The sequence below is a fragment of the Crotalus tigris genome, unplaced genomic scaffold, assembly GCF_016545835.1.
Source record: "Crotalus tigris isolate CLP2741 ecotype Arizona unplaced genomic scaffold, ASM1654583v1 scf7180000018549.3470463, whole genome shotgun sequence".
In the NCBI taxonomy this organism is placed as follows: domain Eukaryota; kingdom Metazoa; phylum Chordata; class Lepidosauria; order Squamata; family Viperidae; genus Crotalus; species Crotalus tigris.
This window is the reverse complement of record NW_024097072.1, coordinates 3,310-20,936: the sequence shown is the minus strand read 5'-3', so window position 1 is coordinate 20,936 and position 17,627 is coordinate 3,310. Positions and strand designations below refer to the sequence as shown.

Here is a 17,627-nt window from a genome sequence, read left to right as displayed (position 1 = left end):
GGGCTGAAAACATCCAGCCTTACTCAGTTTGTTGATATCTTTGTCATAATACTTAAAGGAGTTTTTATTACTCCCTCAGGAGCAATTATATTAATAATCAAGTACATCCTTGGATGCAGAAAAACTGGCTGCCTTGAGCTAAAGGGTCAAAGAGATATTTATCATGACATGTTTTCTGATCCATTTTATCTGGAAAACATAGGTTTGCTCCCAAATCCTTCAGCAGACATATTTCTTTCATTCCAGTTAATGGTTTGCTTTGAGCACATTGCAACTTGCAAAGCTAATTTCTTAGTAAGAAAAGCTTACATATAAAGAAATATCCCCCCCCCCCCGGACACACAGGCCTTCTACTTTAATATCACACGTGCTTCATGAAAACAGGTTTTGTCCAGTTAACTATCATTCCTAATTTGATCTGAAATAGAATATAGGTAATCCTTGTTTAATGAAGGTAATTGGGGCTAGAATCTCCGTTGCTAAGCAATGCAGTTATAAAGCAAGATGCCATGTGACTGCATTGCTTAGTGACAGAGATCCTGGCACTCCCAGTTGATATTGTTAAGAGAATCTCATGGGTCATTAAATGAGTCCCAGGTGGCTCACAAGCAGAGCAGCAAGCAGGGAAGGCAGGGTGTGCAATGGGAAACTGGAAGGAGAGTTTGCAAATGGACATCATGTGACCAGAGACACGGCAACCATCATAAGTGTGAACTGGTTACCAAGTGCTCAAATCATGGTTACCTGACTGCAAGGGTGCTATTATGGCCACAGCTTCCAGGACCAATAATAAGTCTTCTTTTTTCAGCACCACTGTAACTTCAAAGAAATGGTTGTAAGCAAGGACTACCTGTAAGAAAACCCACTTTAATTATGCTGATGAGCTGGTTGGTACCTTAATTCAAGATAGCAACTTTAATTCAATTCTTATTCTTCTCAATTCAATTCTTATTATTATGAAATTTGCTGCCATGATTCCCCGACTCTGTTCTTTAAAAGCCTTCCTCACCCCCATATCCACCATTTATCTGATTGGGGTGGAATGTTCTGTTAAGCTCTTCAAGAATGAAACAACAACTCCCACAGCTTTGTTTAAACAAAGAAAATTGCATAGGACAAAAAAAACCTCTACAAAAGTCTTATCTACCGAAAAGAGTGCAATTTTTGTAAAAACCATCCTGTTATTTTCAAACAATGATCCTAGAGATCGTTCTGAAATTGCTTGAGTTTGTAAGGCCCAGTTGAAAACTTTGTTGAAAGTTTGTTAGTTAGTCTTTTTTTTAAAAAAAAGATTATGCCAACCTAACAAGTAACTGTGTAACTGAGATCATACAAACATCCCAAAGAGCCCAATATGGACACACACCGTTGCAAGTCATCCTATCTCCAAACAAACAGCCATTTTTAGCTCTAACACAATTTATTCCCATGCCTATTTGAAATCTGAGAATCAGGCCACATATCTGAAAGGAAAATAATGACATTGTGCCAAGACCTTCTACGGATTACTGTAAGTAGTTGTCACTGAATGCCAGATTAAAAGATCCGTGTCTGAACTGCATATGCTGATTTAATTTCATGCACAATTGGTTTGCCTTGTGGCTTCGTCCTTTGGCTGATTCCACAGGGCATCATGCAAAGCAAAAATGAAGACTAGCTAATACCAACTGCTCTATTATGGAGTTAAAAAGAATATATGAAAGAAGGCAAACATACGTGTCCCAGGATAATGTTGCAGGATCAAATCTGGGTTGGTCACCGGAACCAGAGGTTTAATTTTTTAAACTTTTGGACTTGTGTTGGAGCCCATCCTCAGGGAACTTCTCTCTAACTTTCTGCTAGAGAGAAGTTCCCTGAAGATGGGCTCCATGAAAAGTTTGGAAGACTAACCTTTGGTCCCAGTGACTAACCCAGATTGGATCCTGCAGGGATATATGAGATCAAGAGGAGGATTGATGTTATATCCTTAGCTGAAATCCATCTGATTAGTTGAACTAGGCTGATATCATTTTTTTCTCACACGTTTAACATTTCGTAAGGGAAGGAGATGGAAACATACATCCAATCCTATTTTGAAGTCAGCAAAGCTGGTAGCCAACCACATCAACCCGCAAATTTGAATAATGTGCTGCGTAATCAGGTTGTACAAGTTGATTGTCTTCATGCTGGGAAATGTTTGGGAGGAGGGAGAGAAAATATATTGGACCAGTGAAGATAGGTGAGGTCATTTGATTTGGACTTGACAAGAGCTTATATTAGCATTTACAACTCTTTTTTTATGAGTAGGATGAGATTTAACAACTTGAGGAAGTCTAGAGAAAAGAACGACTAAGGATGACATGATAGCAGTGTTCCAGTATTTGGAGGGGCTGTACAAAGAAGAGGGGGTCAACTTATTTTCCAAAGGTGATGGTGATAAGGCAAGATGAGAAACAATGGATGGGAAAGAAGGAACCTGGAATTAAGGAGAAGCTTCCTAACAGCGAGCACAGTGGAATAGCTTGCGTTCAGAAGTTGTGGGTGCTTCATCACTGGAGGTTTTTAAGAAGAGATTGGACAGCCACTTGTCTGAAATGGTATAGGGTCTCCTGCTTGAGCAGGGGAAAGGGCTAAAAGACCCCCAAGGTCCCTTCCAGCTTTATTCTGATTGATTGATTGATTGATTGATTGATTGATTGATTGATTGAAAGGAAATGGCAGCAACACTGGAAGGCTGCTTCTGTCAGACTCTTCCTCCTCCTCCTCCTCCTCCTCCTCTTCCATAGGATAATCAAATCACAGTGCTAAGAGAGAAGAATGAAGGTCTGTTGGGGTAAACAGAGGTAACATTGGAATGAATAGATCATTATATCCTAAAAATGATCATCTGTGGGTAGTTGGCAAGACCAATGAATGGAAGTATCTGGCATATTGTATAAGGTATATTGCAGCCAGAATTATATTGCAGTCCTTTTATAGAAACAAAGGCAAATCACACAATTATTAATAATTTGCCGTAGTACAGAAATGTTGTGTCTCCGTTATTCTGTATTCCTTCAGTTCTGACACAAGCTGTTCAGAATGTATCTTGCCATTTCCCCTCCCTTAAGCCACATTCAATGGCTGCTTTGCTAATTTCTTCTCCTAAATCCTCTCTTAGCTCACTGCTTACTAAAAATTGCCTCCCCTAATAGAGTTTAGATAAATGATGTAATTAGTCAAACCAGCAAGATGTTCATGATTTAAAATGAACAATCGCACAGTCGTATTCACGAAGCTGGGTAGCTCCTTAGCAGTTGTCTTATAACCTCTGATGAAAACAACTGCTGCAATAGATTCTTGGCTTCTTAAAATAGCATTGTTTATGTGGTAGTTGTAGCAAGAGATGGGAACTTTCATGTGTGAATCAGGCATCATAGACAGAACATTCCGATCAGATAGCAACACTTCCCATTAGTCTGGAATCTTTTAAGTCTCTCTAAAGAACAAGATCTGCATCATAAGATATTCTCTTGCTGTCACACAATTACCAGAGATCAATGTGGTGGGAACATTGGTGACTACTTATAGGACTTGGAATTCTGTAATGGAAAGTCAAGTAGTTTCCATTTTCTTCTTCTAACAATAGGTAAAAACACTTTTCTATATAGCTTAACAAATCCGTAGGCGCATTCAAATATTTTTCCATCAGCCTTCCTGACTTCCAGCATCTCACTTCAGTTCTGATGGGACTCATTTGTGAACTTTATTCAGAGACAAGGCAATTTGCAAAAAAAAAAAAAAAAAGCAAAAGCAAAAGCAAAAGCAAACAAGACCCAAGCGTCGTATAATGGGGAGAGCTCCTGTTACTTGTCCCAGCTTCTTCCCACCTAGCAGTTTGAAAGCATGCTAATTTGAATAAATAAATACCACTTAGATGGGAAGGGAACAGCATTCTGTGCACCTCAGCTTATAGTCACGTTGGCCACATGAAGACAGAAATGTCTTCGGACAACACTGGCTCTTTCGGCTAAGAAAAGGAGATGAGGATTGCCCCATAGAGTTGGACACAAATGGACAGGGGAAACCTACACCTTTTCCTTAAGCATCCAGATCTGGAGGAATACAAACAACTTTCACTGGAGAAGAAAAATTCAGGAAACTGGAAGATGGGTTTTGTTGAAGAGTTGTATTCATATGCTTATGTATATATATATATATATATATAAGTATTGATCGAGAGGGTTAGGGTTATAGACCAGTGACTCCATTTAGTTTCCATTAAATTAAGGCATCCATGGAAGAGAAAAGTGTATCAAGTACCAGTGGAGTCCACAGAGGGCCGAGAAAGTCAAGATTGGGGTTCCAGTTATTCAATCAAAGCCCCATGACTTGGTATATATAAAGACAATGGGCAGGAGTTTGGACATGCAGTTATAATTGCTAGCTTTTGACATCCCACTCTGCTCACTTGTGATTGCCCTGGTAAACTGATTATTATGATAAACTGAAACAACTTTCTCCAACTTGAGGATCCTCCAAAGGTCTAGAATCTGGAGATATCAAAATTTAAAACCTCTGGAGGGTGTCCAGATTAGCAGCTTTTAATTCATTTTCTCCCAAATGGCTAGTTTTCCTATTAAGAGAAACTCTCACTCTCACTCCCTCTCTCCCTCTCTCTCTCTCTCTCTCCCTCCCTCCCTCCCTCCCTCCCTCCCTCCCTCCCTCCCTCCCTCCCTCCCTCTCTCTCTCTCTCTCTCTCACACACACACACATATATAGCTATATTACGAGAGGATCTGAAAGAGAAATAATGGTACATTATAAACAATGCATATGTTTAATATTGCATTTTACTTTAATTTGTTAAAGTTTCAACCTTGGGAAATATTAACAAAGCTGGAAGGTTATTGTGTTATGTTCCAAAATTGTGCCCTTATCACCTCATTGTAATGTTATTTCTTTGTTCCATCATATCCCGGTTCTTGATGGTTGATCATACCCAACAAGAGTCAAGATGCTGATGGCATTCATGTTTACAATGTATTCAAAGTTGACAAGAATAAGCAAAAAGGAAAAGTGCAATTGAATGATCACCACATCTCTCAAGAGCAGTTAAACATGATACACCATCTGGAATAGGTGAATTTCTGCCTTGAATAGTATAGTAAATGGTCCTTGTTTTTGATCTGGAGGTTAAAAACACCCAGACAGCACAAATGGGTTGCAATGACTCTCAGAAACATGTCTTTGAGATTTATGGTATCCCATTCCTCTCCTTTCCCCCACAAACGGTTTTGGGTTTTGCTATAAGAAAGATGGATTAAGTCTGCTTCCAAAGCAAGACATCTTTACTCTTGTGGAGCAGTTCCTCTATTTTTATTTCCTTTCTATTTATTTTTGCAAATGAACCTTGCCATAATACTTCATGAAAATGGATGGAAGAATGATTAAAATCCAGATGCTGCCAAGCATGTCTACAGAAGTAGAGGATTCCAGAGACAGCATCTTGAGAAGCACAATGAGGCTACATACCAAGATCTCCCTGTCATGACTTCCTCCCATGAAATCTTGGGAAACTCTGAGTTGGCAGAAAAAATCCTAAGTAGGATAAAGGGAAGAGAACTCAATTTCTTAAGCCCTGGTCTAGATAGAAGATGTGAGACAATGCAAGCTTTAGAAGCACTGGGTGATGCTGGCCAAGATGAAGGTTTCTGGGCCTTCAAAAGCATAAGGTATTTATACTTTGGAAGCTCTCGCCTTCCTGTTGAATCCAATGGAAAAATGTAATTATTAGGGGAGCACAGCTAGTCAACATCTTATATGAATTTGCAATTTTATCTGTAGAGCTCATTCATTTTGAATTTTGATTGATTCAAAGAGTCAAACCGCTTCAGGTTTACAATTTGTGCCCTTGAATCAAAAAGATTTGAAGATGGGATAAAAGCATGGAGGCTGGTGTTCAGCAGCCAGTCAGAACTGATTCAAGGCACCTGATTCAATTTAGCATGCTAAATGACCTTGATGATGGAATTGGAAGGGATGATTGAATCAGATTTAAATTTGAATCTTTGCGTTGACCTCTTAATCAATGTACTTGATAGCAATAGCCCTTAGACTTATATACCACTTCACAGTACTTTACACCCTCCCTAAGCAGTTTACAGAGTCAGCCTATTGCCCCCAACAATCTGGGCCCTCATTTTACTGACTTTGGAAAGATGGAAAACTGAGTCAATCTTGAGCCAGTGAGAATCGAACTGCCGAACTGCTGGCAGTTGGCAGTTGGCAGAAGTAGCTTGCAGTACTGCATTCTAAGCACTGCGCCATCCAAAATCTTCATGAGAGAATCTTTATAGAAGATTGTGATTGCCACTGTCCCATGATGGTTAAGCTGTTGGACCAGGATGCAGGACAAACATGGTCAAGTCTAACCTCAAGTGACTCTGAGCCAATTACTTTTCCTTGGCCCAGTCTCCCCCAAAATACTGCTATATGAAGAGAAAAAAAAGGACATTATCCTGTTCATATTATTTTCATCTCGTAGGGGAAAAGTAGTAGAAAGCTATTGAACGTAAATCAATAAACAGATGAACAAATACATTAATGTTTCCATTTTTAAAGCTGAGAGAATGGTCTGAAGCATCCACAGATGGAGGACATGCCAGCCCAAATATGGTTTAGTGTTTGGAGTGATAAAATGGATTTATTTATTTTTATTTATTTATTTTTAAAATTTATAAGCCGCCCCACTCCCATAGGACTCTGGGCGGCTAACAATAAAAACAATGTAAAACATGACAAACGAACAGTACAATTACAGTCATCCAGGGGTCAGATTTTATAAACCCCAGGCCTGCCGGAAAAGCCAGGTCTTAAGCAGCTTACGGAAAACCAGCAGGGTGGGAGCGGTCCTAATCTCCGGGGGGAACTGGATCACTTTCTCTCATTCATGGTAGTGAAACTCATGAATTCAAATGGAATGCAACAGTTATTTCAGAAGTCTGAATTTCATCCATTATTTATTGAGCTGTTGAACAAAAGGCAACGTAGAGGGGAAATTACATTGACATGGTAAGCAATGAGAAGAAACTCTCTCTGCAGGAATATATGTGAATGTCGGTATCTTCATTTGAATGTTCTACTCCTAAACTCGTCAGAGCTTTAACAATCAGCTTAATGCCTTCTTATTATTTTATAAATCAGGATATAGTGCTGGAAAATGTGGAAGGAAAGAGAAGAAGAGGATGATCAGCAGCAAAGCAAATAGAGAAAGTTACAATGGCATTGGATGCACCATTGGAAAACCTAAAAGACTTGGTTGGAGACAGCTTGTCACGTCAATATCTATAATATCTATGTAATTGCTAAGTTGACAATGACATGTTGGCACATAATCATTATTTATAGCCCACCTTTCCTCTAAAGTTATGGTTAGGGCAATTCCCATCACCTGGTCACTCCAGTTTTATCATTATAACAATCTGGGAGATCAGTTTGATTGAGAATCCTTCACCCTAACCATTGGACAAAGTTGATTTTTCAATTGCTTGCATTTCTATACCCCTGTTCTGCCCCTCTTCTTATGCTTCATTTCCGTTCATAACTCAGAAGGCAATTCACATCCCAATGATGCCAGAGATTAAAAAATGAATATAATAATGGAATAACTTCATTTGTGGAAGCCAGAACAAATACAGTAGGAGCAATGGAACTGGGTCATCTATGTATTTAGCTTTGGCCAACCTTCTTAAATAAAAAGTAGAATTTTGAATTAACACCTATTAAGAAGCCTGGGGTAGGTTCATATGTTATGCTGAATTCAAAATCAAAACATGAAAGCAAATTTAGTCAACATCTCTAAGACCTGAGCTAAATAGAAAAGTCATCAATAAATGCAATTAACAGCGGATTCCTATCAATTTAGTAACTATAAATAATGCAATTACAATTTAGAAATAAATGTATATGAGTGCTGCTAAAGCAACAATTGTAAATTTACTAGCAAGCGCATCTTATTGAACATAAGAGTCACCTTGTAGTAAGATGGGCATCAAATAAACTTAATAAATAAATAAACATAATTTAAACAGCTGCTTTAAAGGACAAACTTTCCATGTTACTATGTTTTTATTTTTTAGAGTAACGAGTTCCCTGGCAGTATTCTTAATCATTAACTTTTATTTGTTATTTGTCTTTTATGATGGATAAGCAATCATTTTAAAAGAAGAAAAAAAATAAACAAACCTAGCACTCAATTTTTTCTAATATACATCCTCATCATAACATTTATTTGTACCAGCTGTTCACACAATCCCAAATTGTGATTATTAAACTGCTTCTCTTTGGGTTTAATAATTTCACCATTTGATGATATGTACATAAAGGAAGATTTTTTAAGATAAGTTGATCGATTTTGTAGGAAGAAAAACACACACAATAAGATTCCTCTGTTGAACTGAATTACAGGCTTTTCAAAGGCGTTTAAGTAAAACATTGGCATAAAAACTATTGGTGAACAGATTATAGAAAGGCATTTCCTGAGGTTGCTGAACAATTGAATATTAATTTAAAAAATGATCCTGAAAATCCATCTTCTCCTTTGAAAAGAATGAATGAAATTAATAATTGATGAACATACCTGAAGTTAAATAATATTTTAATTACTAAGATAGTGAACTTTGTTGAACACAAGTCCTTGAAATAAATGATAGATGAAAGAGTATTTAGCATTTTTACCAAAGCCTGCTTTTTTTTCCAAACTAAGTTTGCTATTTGAAAGTAATAAAACAATAGCATAACATGGATTACAAAACATATTGTTCATATTAAATGAAATCCTGCCATTCCAGCTATTCCTTTCTCCTAAAAGTATTCTTCTCATTTATTACTGCCCACTCTCATATTTCAGCCCCAAACTAGGTACGATGTATATAGTAAAATTAAGCAAAAGTAGATTAGCCTCTCTTTTAAATTAATTGAGTCAGGCTCCATCTGATGAACTTTTGTTAAATCACTTTTGGCATTTATACTTCCCAGAATAAGAGGCCAGCATCCTTCTTAATCTATCCTTCTGGGCATGCTTGACCACAATTCTGGATTTTACATGCTGGCAATTTTAAAGCTCTAACGAGTTTGAACTAGAACTAATTTAATATCCAGAATTTGTAAAGGATGTTTCATTCAAAGTATTTCCAAAATAGGAAGAAGAATTGTATGCAGTCCTTGGCCTTTTTTTTTTTTTTTTTGCTTTGTAGAAATCTATATTTTATAGGTTTGGATTATAATTGAGGTAGGAAAAGTTGTTTAAAGCAAGAAAAAAAAATTCTCAGAGTTTTACTTAGGAAAAGTTAAAACACGAGTGATATTTCAAAAGTGTCCCCCCTCACAAGCAAATGGACTGTTTTTTTCTTTGAGGAAGAATTTTTCTTTTCATTTTCTACTTCTCCCTCAAAGAAAAAAAATAGTCCAGCTGAGTTTTGAAGAAAAAAGCATCTTTGAGACAACTGTGACCTGGATGACTTGAGAATCTCCACAGACAACATGAGTGATAATTATACAAAACAGAAATATTTGGTATGACTTGTTCAACACACTTATTTTGACTACGGGCTCTAAAGCATTGCTAGGATTGTTCACCACAGTTGTGGGTGTGTGAGTTGCTGAATTCCGTAACAGTTTCCATCCATAACAGGCTGCTGAATTCTTGAGAAAAACACACACACTATATATCTGGAAACGCATAGTTTCGTAATTCCAAGAGGAACTTCATTAAGGAGGAACTTCTAATAACCACAGAGTAAACCATCTGCAACTAACAGCTACTTAATGACAGGACCACAGTCTATTGGTTTTATAGTGAAATTCTTCCCCAAAGTAACTTGGCTGTTATTAAAACTTATTTTCATATCAATTAAAAAAAAAGATCTAATAAACATTACAAAGGAAAGGTGTATTTTTTAAACAAAGAAAACATTCTGGGTATTGACATATAGATTTCTTTGGGATCTATGAGTCCACTCAAAGACTCCACTCAGTCAGAAATCCTAACTAGACAAGTGGCTACAAGCCCTAAATCAACAGATCTATGAGCGAAGGAGATTTCCACCTGTTACTTTTACATGGCTAATTTCTATTGTTTATTGTTGTTAATATTCTTATTATTGTCTGTCTCTCACCTCCCCCCCACATCACATTTTGGCAATAATCAGGCAGTTGAAGACTAACTAGCCTAAAACCACCAATTTTTTGGATTATGCTCCTTTTTCCTGAATCCAATATTATGTGTTTCCAGAAGAAACTTTTCCTATATTCAGCTTTTTTCTTCAACTGCTTAGCATTTAAATCTGAAAACATATATTTGTTAATGGACTCTAAGCTGTACCCAGACAGTATGATTGTCATTCAAATGCCTAAATCCAGGGGTTTTCAAACTTGGCAACTTTAAATCTTGTGGACTTAAATGGCTGAGGAATTCTGGGGGTTGAAGTCCACAAGTCTTAAAGTTGCCAAGTTTGAAAACCCCTGGTCTAAATTATGGAAGACAGAAGGCACTTGGGCTGTTTGAAGGAGACCAAATAAGACACCACAACCTTATCCATCATTTAAAACTAATATCAACATTCCTTCTAAGCTGGGAATAACATCGATTTAAAGCAGGATTTGAACTGTTTTCAGATGCATTTTGATTGTTCAATTGCTCACGTTCATTTCTCAAACATACACATTAAGACCTTTCATTGGTAGCTTCTTCATTTTTTTTTACAACCCAACATGCATAAGAGAAGAATTGAAGATATCTCCCCTTAGCTAGTGCTGTGTTGGATTGGGTTGTCCTTGACCTTTTTAAAAATTTTCTCCAGCAACAGGTGTTAAAGTAGTTTTGATAAACCTTGATAAATAGGTTTCATACATTTGACAGAAAGATAAACTTTTTGAAAATCACAGGAAAGATAGTTTCTTACAAATGATAGTAAGACAAATTCAATGCAATCCAAAGTTCTATCTCGAGAGCAGATCTTTTGAAGATTATTCTGTGTATGCTCTCAAATGTAACCTGGACTTTATGATATGGAAATAATTGTGTAGATAGATAAATGTTGGGGTGACATGCAGAAGACTAGAAGTCAAAAACACTTGCCACTTACTTAACCATCAAAACAGCTGATTTGTTACTCATTGCCTATAAACTAAGTTGCTGAAAATAATGTTTGAGGAGAAGTAAGGGGAGGAGTTTTGGATGAAAGGAATTGTGAGCTTGGCTCTGGTGTGGTGATCATGAATTCCTAGCCTGATTATGTTCTCAGAGGCATTCTGTTATTAATTAAGACCACATATCCATATAAGTTCTGAATGGCTGAGCAAATATTAAGAATTCACAGAATGATGCCCAGTGAGTCACATTTGTTTGATCATCTCCTGTTCTTATTATGACTCAAACAGGATGTGCTATCTGATTTTCTTATCAAAAATAATGCCCGTGAAGCAGAACTATCCTCTGCCTTATCTAGATCCCCATGGCCAGTGCCAAAATCCCATCTTCTTTTACCCAATACCTAGCCGCTTAAATCTGTATCTGTACATCTTCAACAGTAGAGAAAAAGGACACAGGGGTACAAAAATAACACTACTCTTACCTCATAAATTACTCTATCACTATATATGACTCAACTCAGAAAGACATTCCCCAGTTACATCAGATGAAGAACTCATCTAGAATCTCAGATATTCAGAGAAGCACCCATATCACATAACCCCACATTTTCATTGGCCAGTGTATTTATATTCTACTTACCAAGTGGCATGATTAAAAAGAAAGGAAGCCAACACAGGATGAAACATCCCACAACTATTCCCAAGCTTTTGGCTGCTTTCTTCTCCCGAGAGAACTTTAGAAGCCTTATGGAAAAATTGGATTTCTGCTTGGTGGTAGGGGCAGTTTCAGTGTTGTTCTTGCGGTGGATACGAAGAGTCACTTCTTCTGAGTGGGACTTCTCAGTCTTCAGGCCACATGACAATCCTTTGCTTTCCCTTTTGGCTACCACGTATACCCGGCAATACATCACCAGTATGATGACCAGGGGCAGATAGAAGGACCCGAGAGCAGAAAACACTACATAACTTGGGTCAGTGTTGATTTGGCAGTTTGTTTCATCTTTTGGAGGTGGTTGTCTCCAGCCAAAAAGAGGACCTATGGATATCACAAGCGACAATGCCCACACACACAGGAGAGCCAAGAGACCTCTTTTTTCAGTCACTATTGCTGGGTATCTCAGTGGGTAGCTCACTCCAATATATCGGTCTATGGAGATGACACAAAGGCTCATGATAGAAGCTGTGCAGCACAGAACGTCAACGGCTGCCCAGATGTTGCAGAAGATCCTCCCAAAAACCCAGTAGCCCAGGATGTCAAAAATAGCAGAAAAGGGGAGAACAATAGAAGTCAAGAGGAGATCAGCCACAGCCAAGTTGATAATGTAGTAATGGGTTACGCTTTGCAGATGTTTATGACAGGCTACGGAAAGGATGACCACAATGTTGCCCAGGACCCCAAAAACTATCAGCCCTCCAAAGATGACACCTAATAATATGGCCTTAAAAATATTTACTTGCTCCACAGTCTGGGTGCAATTGAAGCAGTCAGGGGCAGAGATGTTCTCAGAGGTCAGTCCCATTATCAAAACTGGTTAATGTTCATCCAGGGTGTTTGTGATTCTCTCTTCTCTCTCTTTGAAAGAGCCAAGAGCAAATATTTGGTAGTGTTATGAGAAGCTTTATTTCCACATTGTAGATAGAAACTAATTGGAAATACTAGTCTGGCTTTATAAATGCAGAGGAGAGAGCAAAACCCTAGCCTAATGAACATATTTGAAAATCCACATTTCTTCTTTTTCATTTGCTCCCAGGAAAAACATAGGCGTTTCTTGTTTCATAAATAATTCCAAAGCAATTATAATGGTTCTCTTTAAAATAGTCTCTTTGAAGTTTAACACACCTTGCTGGATGTTTGTTGATGAAACCATATTAAAACTGAGCTAAAGACCTCTTTCTTAGTTTCTTTTTTAGTTTTTAAAATAATACCCATTGAGCCACAAGATGCTTTTTGTTACTAAGCAAGGAAAGTTGCAGATGTAGAAAGGCCATCAGCTTCCAGACTGTCTAGAAGTTCTTCATGGAAAGACACAGCACAAATAATAGCAGAGTATTATTTGCTCTTTCTTATGTCTTCTTCATATTTGACTTCGAAAAATCTTCCCAGGTGAAAGAAAAATTGCTGTCTGTCACTCTGGTTGACACTTCTCAACATCTAGTCTTTTCATCCATGACTAGCTTTATGACCTCAAGTTGCCAAAGAAGCTGTAATAATTGTAAAGTTGTGACAACTTGACCCAGCATATAATCCTTTTAACAAACAATGGTTATAGACCTGCTAGGAACTCGGAGGAGATGGTGGTCTGTGCTCTTCTGCTTGACAGATGAGCTGTTTCCTAAAGAAGTCAAAAGGAGAAAACACATTTCAAACACCAGGCTTCTTGTTGGCCAATATTCCAACAGCAATATTTTTTCCAAAATTAGGAATCAAACTTTACTGAGTTTTTAACATTGCATACAGACTGTTGTTGACTGCAATGCTGCTTGCTCATCAGTTGGTGCTCTTCAGGCTGATTGCTTCTTATGTTTTTTCATCAAATACCTCCGAATCTTGGGCAATAAAAATGTTGCTCTCCGACAAATTGGCTATTGATTATCCTGCAGCATCCCCCCAGAAAAAAAGGCAAGATTTGGGTCTTTTTAGAACAAGCGGGTCTTATGTGTGCCTTCTTTCTGTTAATTCTGCTGCAAGCAAAACAATCTGCAGCTTTATGCTAAGAAGAAATCATGGACATTTCCATGCTAGCCTCACGGTAATTTGCAACATAAGAAAACCAATATTGCAGTGATTTCTCTTCCATTTTCTCCTCTACATTACAAATGTGCCTTACGTTAACTGAGAGGGTAACTCTGAAAGCTCCGCTTGCGATTTAAGATGCATGGCTGAAGTTGCAATGCTTACTATGTATGGAATTCTCCTTGCAACCTAGTTTTCATTTGGTCTGATCAAGACAGCTTGATTGGTATCAGGGAATGATCTGTTTGAAATATCTGGATTTAGCTCTGGGCTCAGTAAAAAATACTTTTGGCATAGATGGTGTATATTGTAATACACATACAGGAGATCCCAGGGCCAGATCTGGGGATCTCTAATTAAAAGGAACAAACAACAATGACTATAAAGACCAATTCCTTATGTAAAACTTCAGAAAGTGGGGGAAGAAACCTTACTGGACTTTAAGTCTGATTTGGCCAAATAAAGCTGCTTATGTTTCAAGATTAGAATGCTGGGCATTCAAAGAACAGAACAGAAAATAGAATAGAATAGAATAGAATAGAATAGAATAGAATAGAATAGAATAGAATAGAATAGAGAATGGAAAATAGACTAGACTAGACTAGACTAGACTAGAATAGAATAGACAATATGGAATAGAATGGAATGGAATGGAGTGGAATAGAATGAAATGGAATAGAATAGAATAGAATAGAATAGAATAGAATAGAATAGAATAGAATAGAATAGAATAGAATAGAAGTGTAATTGGACACAAGGTATTTGTCTCTGGTGCATGCAGTAGGTTAAAATCAAAAATATAAGAATTTGTTTTGAACAAATGCAAGTTTTCAAGCAAGCAACAGCATGTCATTCCTAGTGTCCCAACTAGGCTTATACATTAGACCACAATAGGAAATATATCCTTGGAGAAATAAGTACATGCATTTCTTTCTACAGAGGAGGGACCAATATCCCCACAGACTCAATTTTGGGTCCTCCAAATAAGCAAGCACAGGAGTTAGTTGCATAATTTACTCATTTAGTTTCCACAGACTTTAAAATCCCTCTCCCCGTTCTAGCACGCTAAGCCCAAGCACTCATCCCATTTGTAACCATGAAATGTGTTTTTTCTTCGCAGATTCTCGGATTTTTTTTTTCCTAGTCTCAATTTCTTTATCTTGGCTTTGGATAATCTTCTTTTGGGATTCCAGATTTTGTTGGATTTTAACTTCTGTTACTGCTAGTCAGAATAGTTAGATGTGTTGGGAATTATAGATAAACAGCTCCTAGAAGTCACTAAATCCTTTCTCTATTTTTTTATTTTAGAGGTGGGCAACCATGTTATGGCTGATGGGAGAAAACAACATTATTGTTAAATTAAATGTGTTACATTATAGATTATTAAATTATTCTTTGGCTGTTGAGTGCTTCTAGAATTTGAAGCTGATGCAATCAGAGACACCAGGACCAACATTCTGAAACTTGGGTTTATGGGCTGTGATTTTGAGGGGTTAATTCTCAATAGGTGTGTTAAGCCTATTATGGATTTCTTTTTATTTCCCAGAAAAAAGAACACAGTTGGAAATCATACCAAGGTAATCGGCTTGTTTGCTGCCAAATTTCAGTGCAGTAATCTGGGGAAATTCCAGAGGCTACAAATGTTTAGGGTCCACTGATCAACAAGAAGTTCAACTCAAATTTATTAGGCAGAGGGCAAAAATGATGGACAATGCAAAGGATTGCAAAACAAAACAAAAGGCATAGGACTATTCTAGACCAATGGATTATTAGCATGGCATTGGCAGCCAGAACAACTGCAAAGTGTCCTTCCAGCTATATCTGGGCAGTCCAAGAACTGCACCTAGGACTTTAAACATGTTTTGTGTTCCTGAGCTACAATTTCGCAAAGGGCTGTTCTTAATTAAGAATAGCAAAGAGAATAACATCATACAATAGGAACTTTTTCCTATAAGATTAATAATGGTAGAAAAAAATGAAATAAGGCATGAGTCTGAACATGCCTTCCATAAATAGATTCTGAATATACATACACATACATACAAGTCAGAGGGGTGCTGCTTTAGAAGTGATATTTTAAACTTAGATTTTGTTTCTTTTAGGGCTTCGGGGTTTCTTTCCTACAGCATGGGTCAAATTAGCAGCAAAGCTCAGAACATTGTGTTATTGCCAGTTGTTTCTGACTGTGGGTCATTGCACTTATCTCTTTGGATACAAATGGGTTTTGCATACAAATAGTATAGAGAACAGAACTGTTGGACGCCTGGCCTTTTGGACCCACTGTTTACAACTGTTTTTGGGTAGAAGCTTGGTCAACTAAGGACAGCAATCCATCCATCTCATGAACTAAACTCCATGCAGTAAAAAAAAGCACTCTCCTTGTCTTTAATCGGACACACACTTCCTGCAAATAGAAACTTTGCTGGATTTCCCCTCGATAATAATTAATAATTGAGCTGATAATTAATAAAAGATAATTCTATTTTAAATGTGTATTTTTTTTAAAGAAAAACTTCATCCAGCCATTTTTTTTCCTTTAAAAAAAACAACCAACCAAAGGTATTCCTTCTTTCAAGAAGCTGACGATGCTTCGATTGCAATGGAGAAAATAGGTGAAAAGCCAGACATACCTTTAGTGGGAGAACATTTCATAGCCAATTGGTAATTGAATCAATAAATGTGGCCCCACCATCACCAAAAACATGGCTTGGGGGGAATGCGACCCAGTATAAAATTTTTAGGAGCCAACGAATATTAGTAAGCAAATAAATATATCGCAACACATTTCTAGTCAATTTTCCCTTCATTGCTTCTTCTCAGTTGATTGTTGTGGACTCGGGCAATTAAATACGAGAATTCCATAGAATGGAGGATGGAGGCAAACCCCAAACAGAGAAAGAAACACTGTCAATCTTGTCAACATTATTTAAAGGAAAGAAGGAAGAAAAAGAAGGCAGGAAAGAAGGAAGGAAAGAAGGAAGAAAGAAAGAAAAGGAAGAAAGGAAGGAAGGAAAGGAAGGAAGGAAAGAAATAAGGAAAGAAAGAAGGAAAGAAGGAAGGAAGGGAGGAAGGAAGGAAGATAGGCAGGTTATATCATCTTCAGCTAAGGACTTCTTTTGCATAGATATCCAAGGTCTTTCTCCACTTACCTCCTCTAGGCTCCTGAAAGCCTCCTGTTGCAGGCTGGTTAAAAGGGGACGAATCAAAGGCAGTCATCCGAATAGCACAGTGGGATACTTTGCTTGCAAATAACAACAATGAAATAAATAAATCAGCATCCTCCTTCCACCCCCCTGTAGTATATTTTGATGACTCACAATTACATGAATTCCCTCTGTCCCAATGGCTAAGGGTGGCTGAGTGCTGATTTTATGATACCACCCTCTTCCTGGGTGAATAATGCTCCCCTGCTCGACTGTCAGGGAGAAGCAGTAACTTTACTGTGCTGTAGGAGCCGATGCAGGCAGCACTACGGTCCCTGTTGTGATTTACCGTAATCTCTTGCTGGTTACCGTATTTCAGCACAAGAAAGGGCATTTCTGACAGTTGTCAACATTTTTTTCTGTTGACTCCTCTTTCTTTTCTTTCCCTCCCTCTGTCTCTCTCTCTCTCCCTCCCTCCCTCCCTCCCTCCCTCCCTCTTTCTGTGTGAGTCTGCTTGTCAGCGATGAGCAAATACTCAGTCTGCTTTAAAGAAGGGAAAAAAGGGAACCAAGTGCCAAAGGTTTACTACCGCAAGTGGTGAGATGCTAGTTTGCATTTACACACCACCTGTCCTATTT

The 17,627-nt window shown here is 37.8% G+C and overlaps 1 protein-coding gene across 2 annotated transcripts in view; it reads right to left on the bottom strand.

Annotated features, from left to right (window-relative positions):
- ADRA1A (adrenoceptor alpha 1A) overlaps window positions 1–17,359 on the bottom strand; it is a 33,519-nt gene extending 16,160 nt beyond the window's left edge. Inside the window, exons 1-2 of one of the 2 annotated variants that reach the window (XM_039354171.1) lie at window positions 16,996–17,359; window positions 11,753–13,445 (exon numbers count right to left, since the gene is read on the bottom strand). In XM_039354171.1, coding sequence (XP_039210105.1) covers window positions 11,753–12,632 — 880 coding nt within the window. In that variant the 5' untranslated portion in view covers window positions 12,633–13,445; window positions 16,996–17,359. The remainder of the gene's footprint in view (window positions 1–11,752; window positions 13,446–16,995) is intronic. The other variant, XM_039354172.1, reaches the window with a different exon arrangement.
- Between the last annotated feature and the right edge of the window lie 268 nt (window positions 17,360–17,627).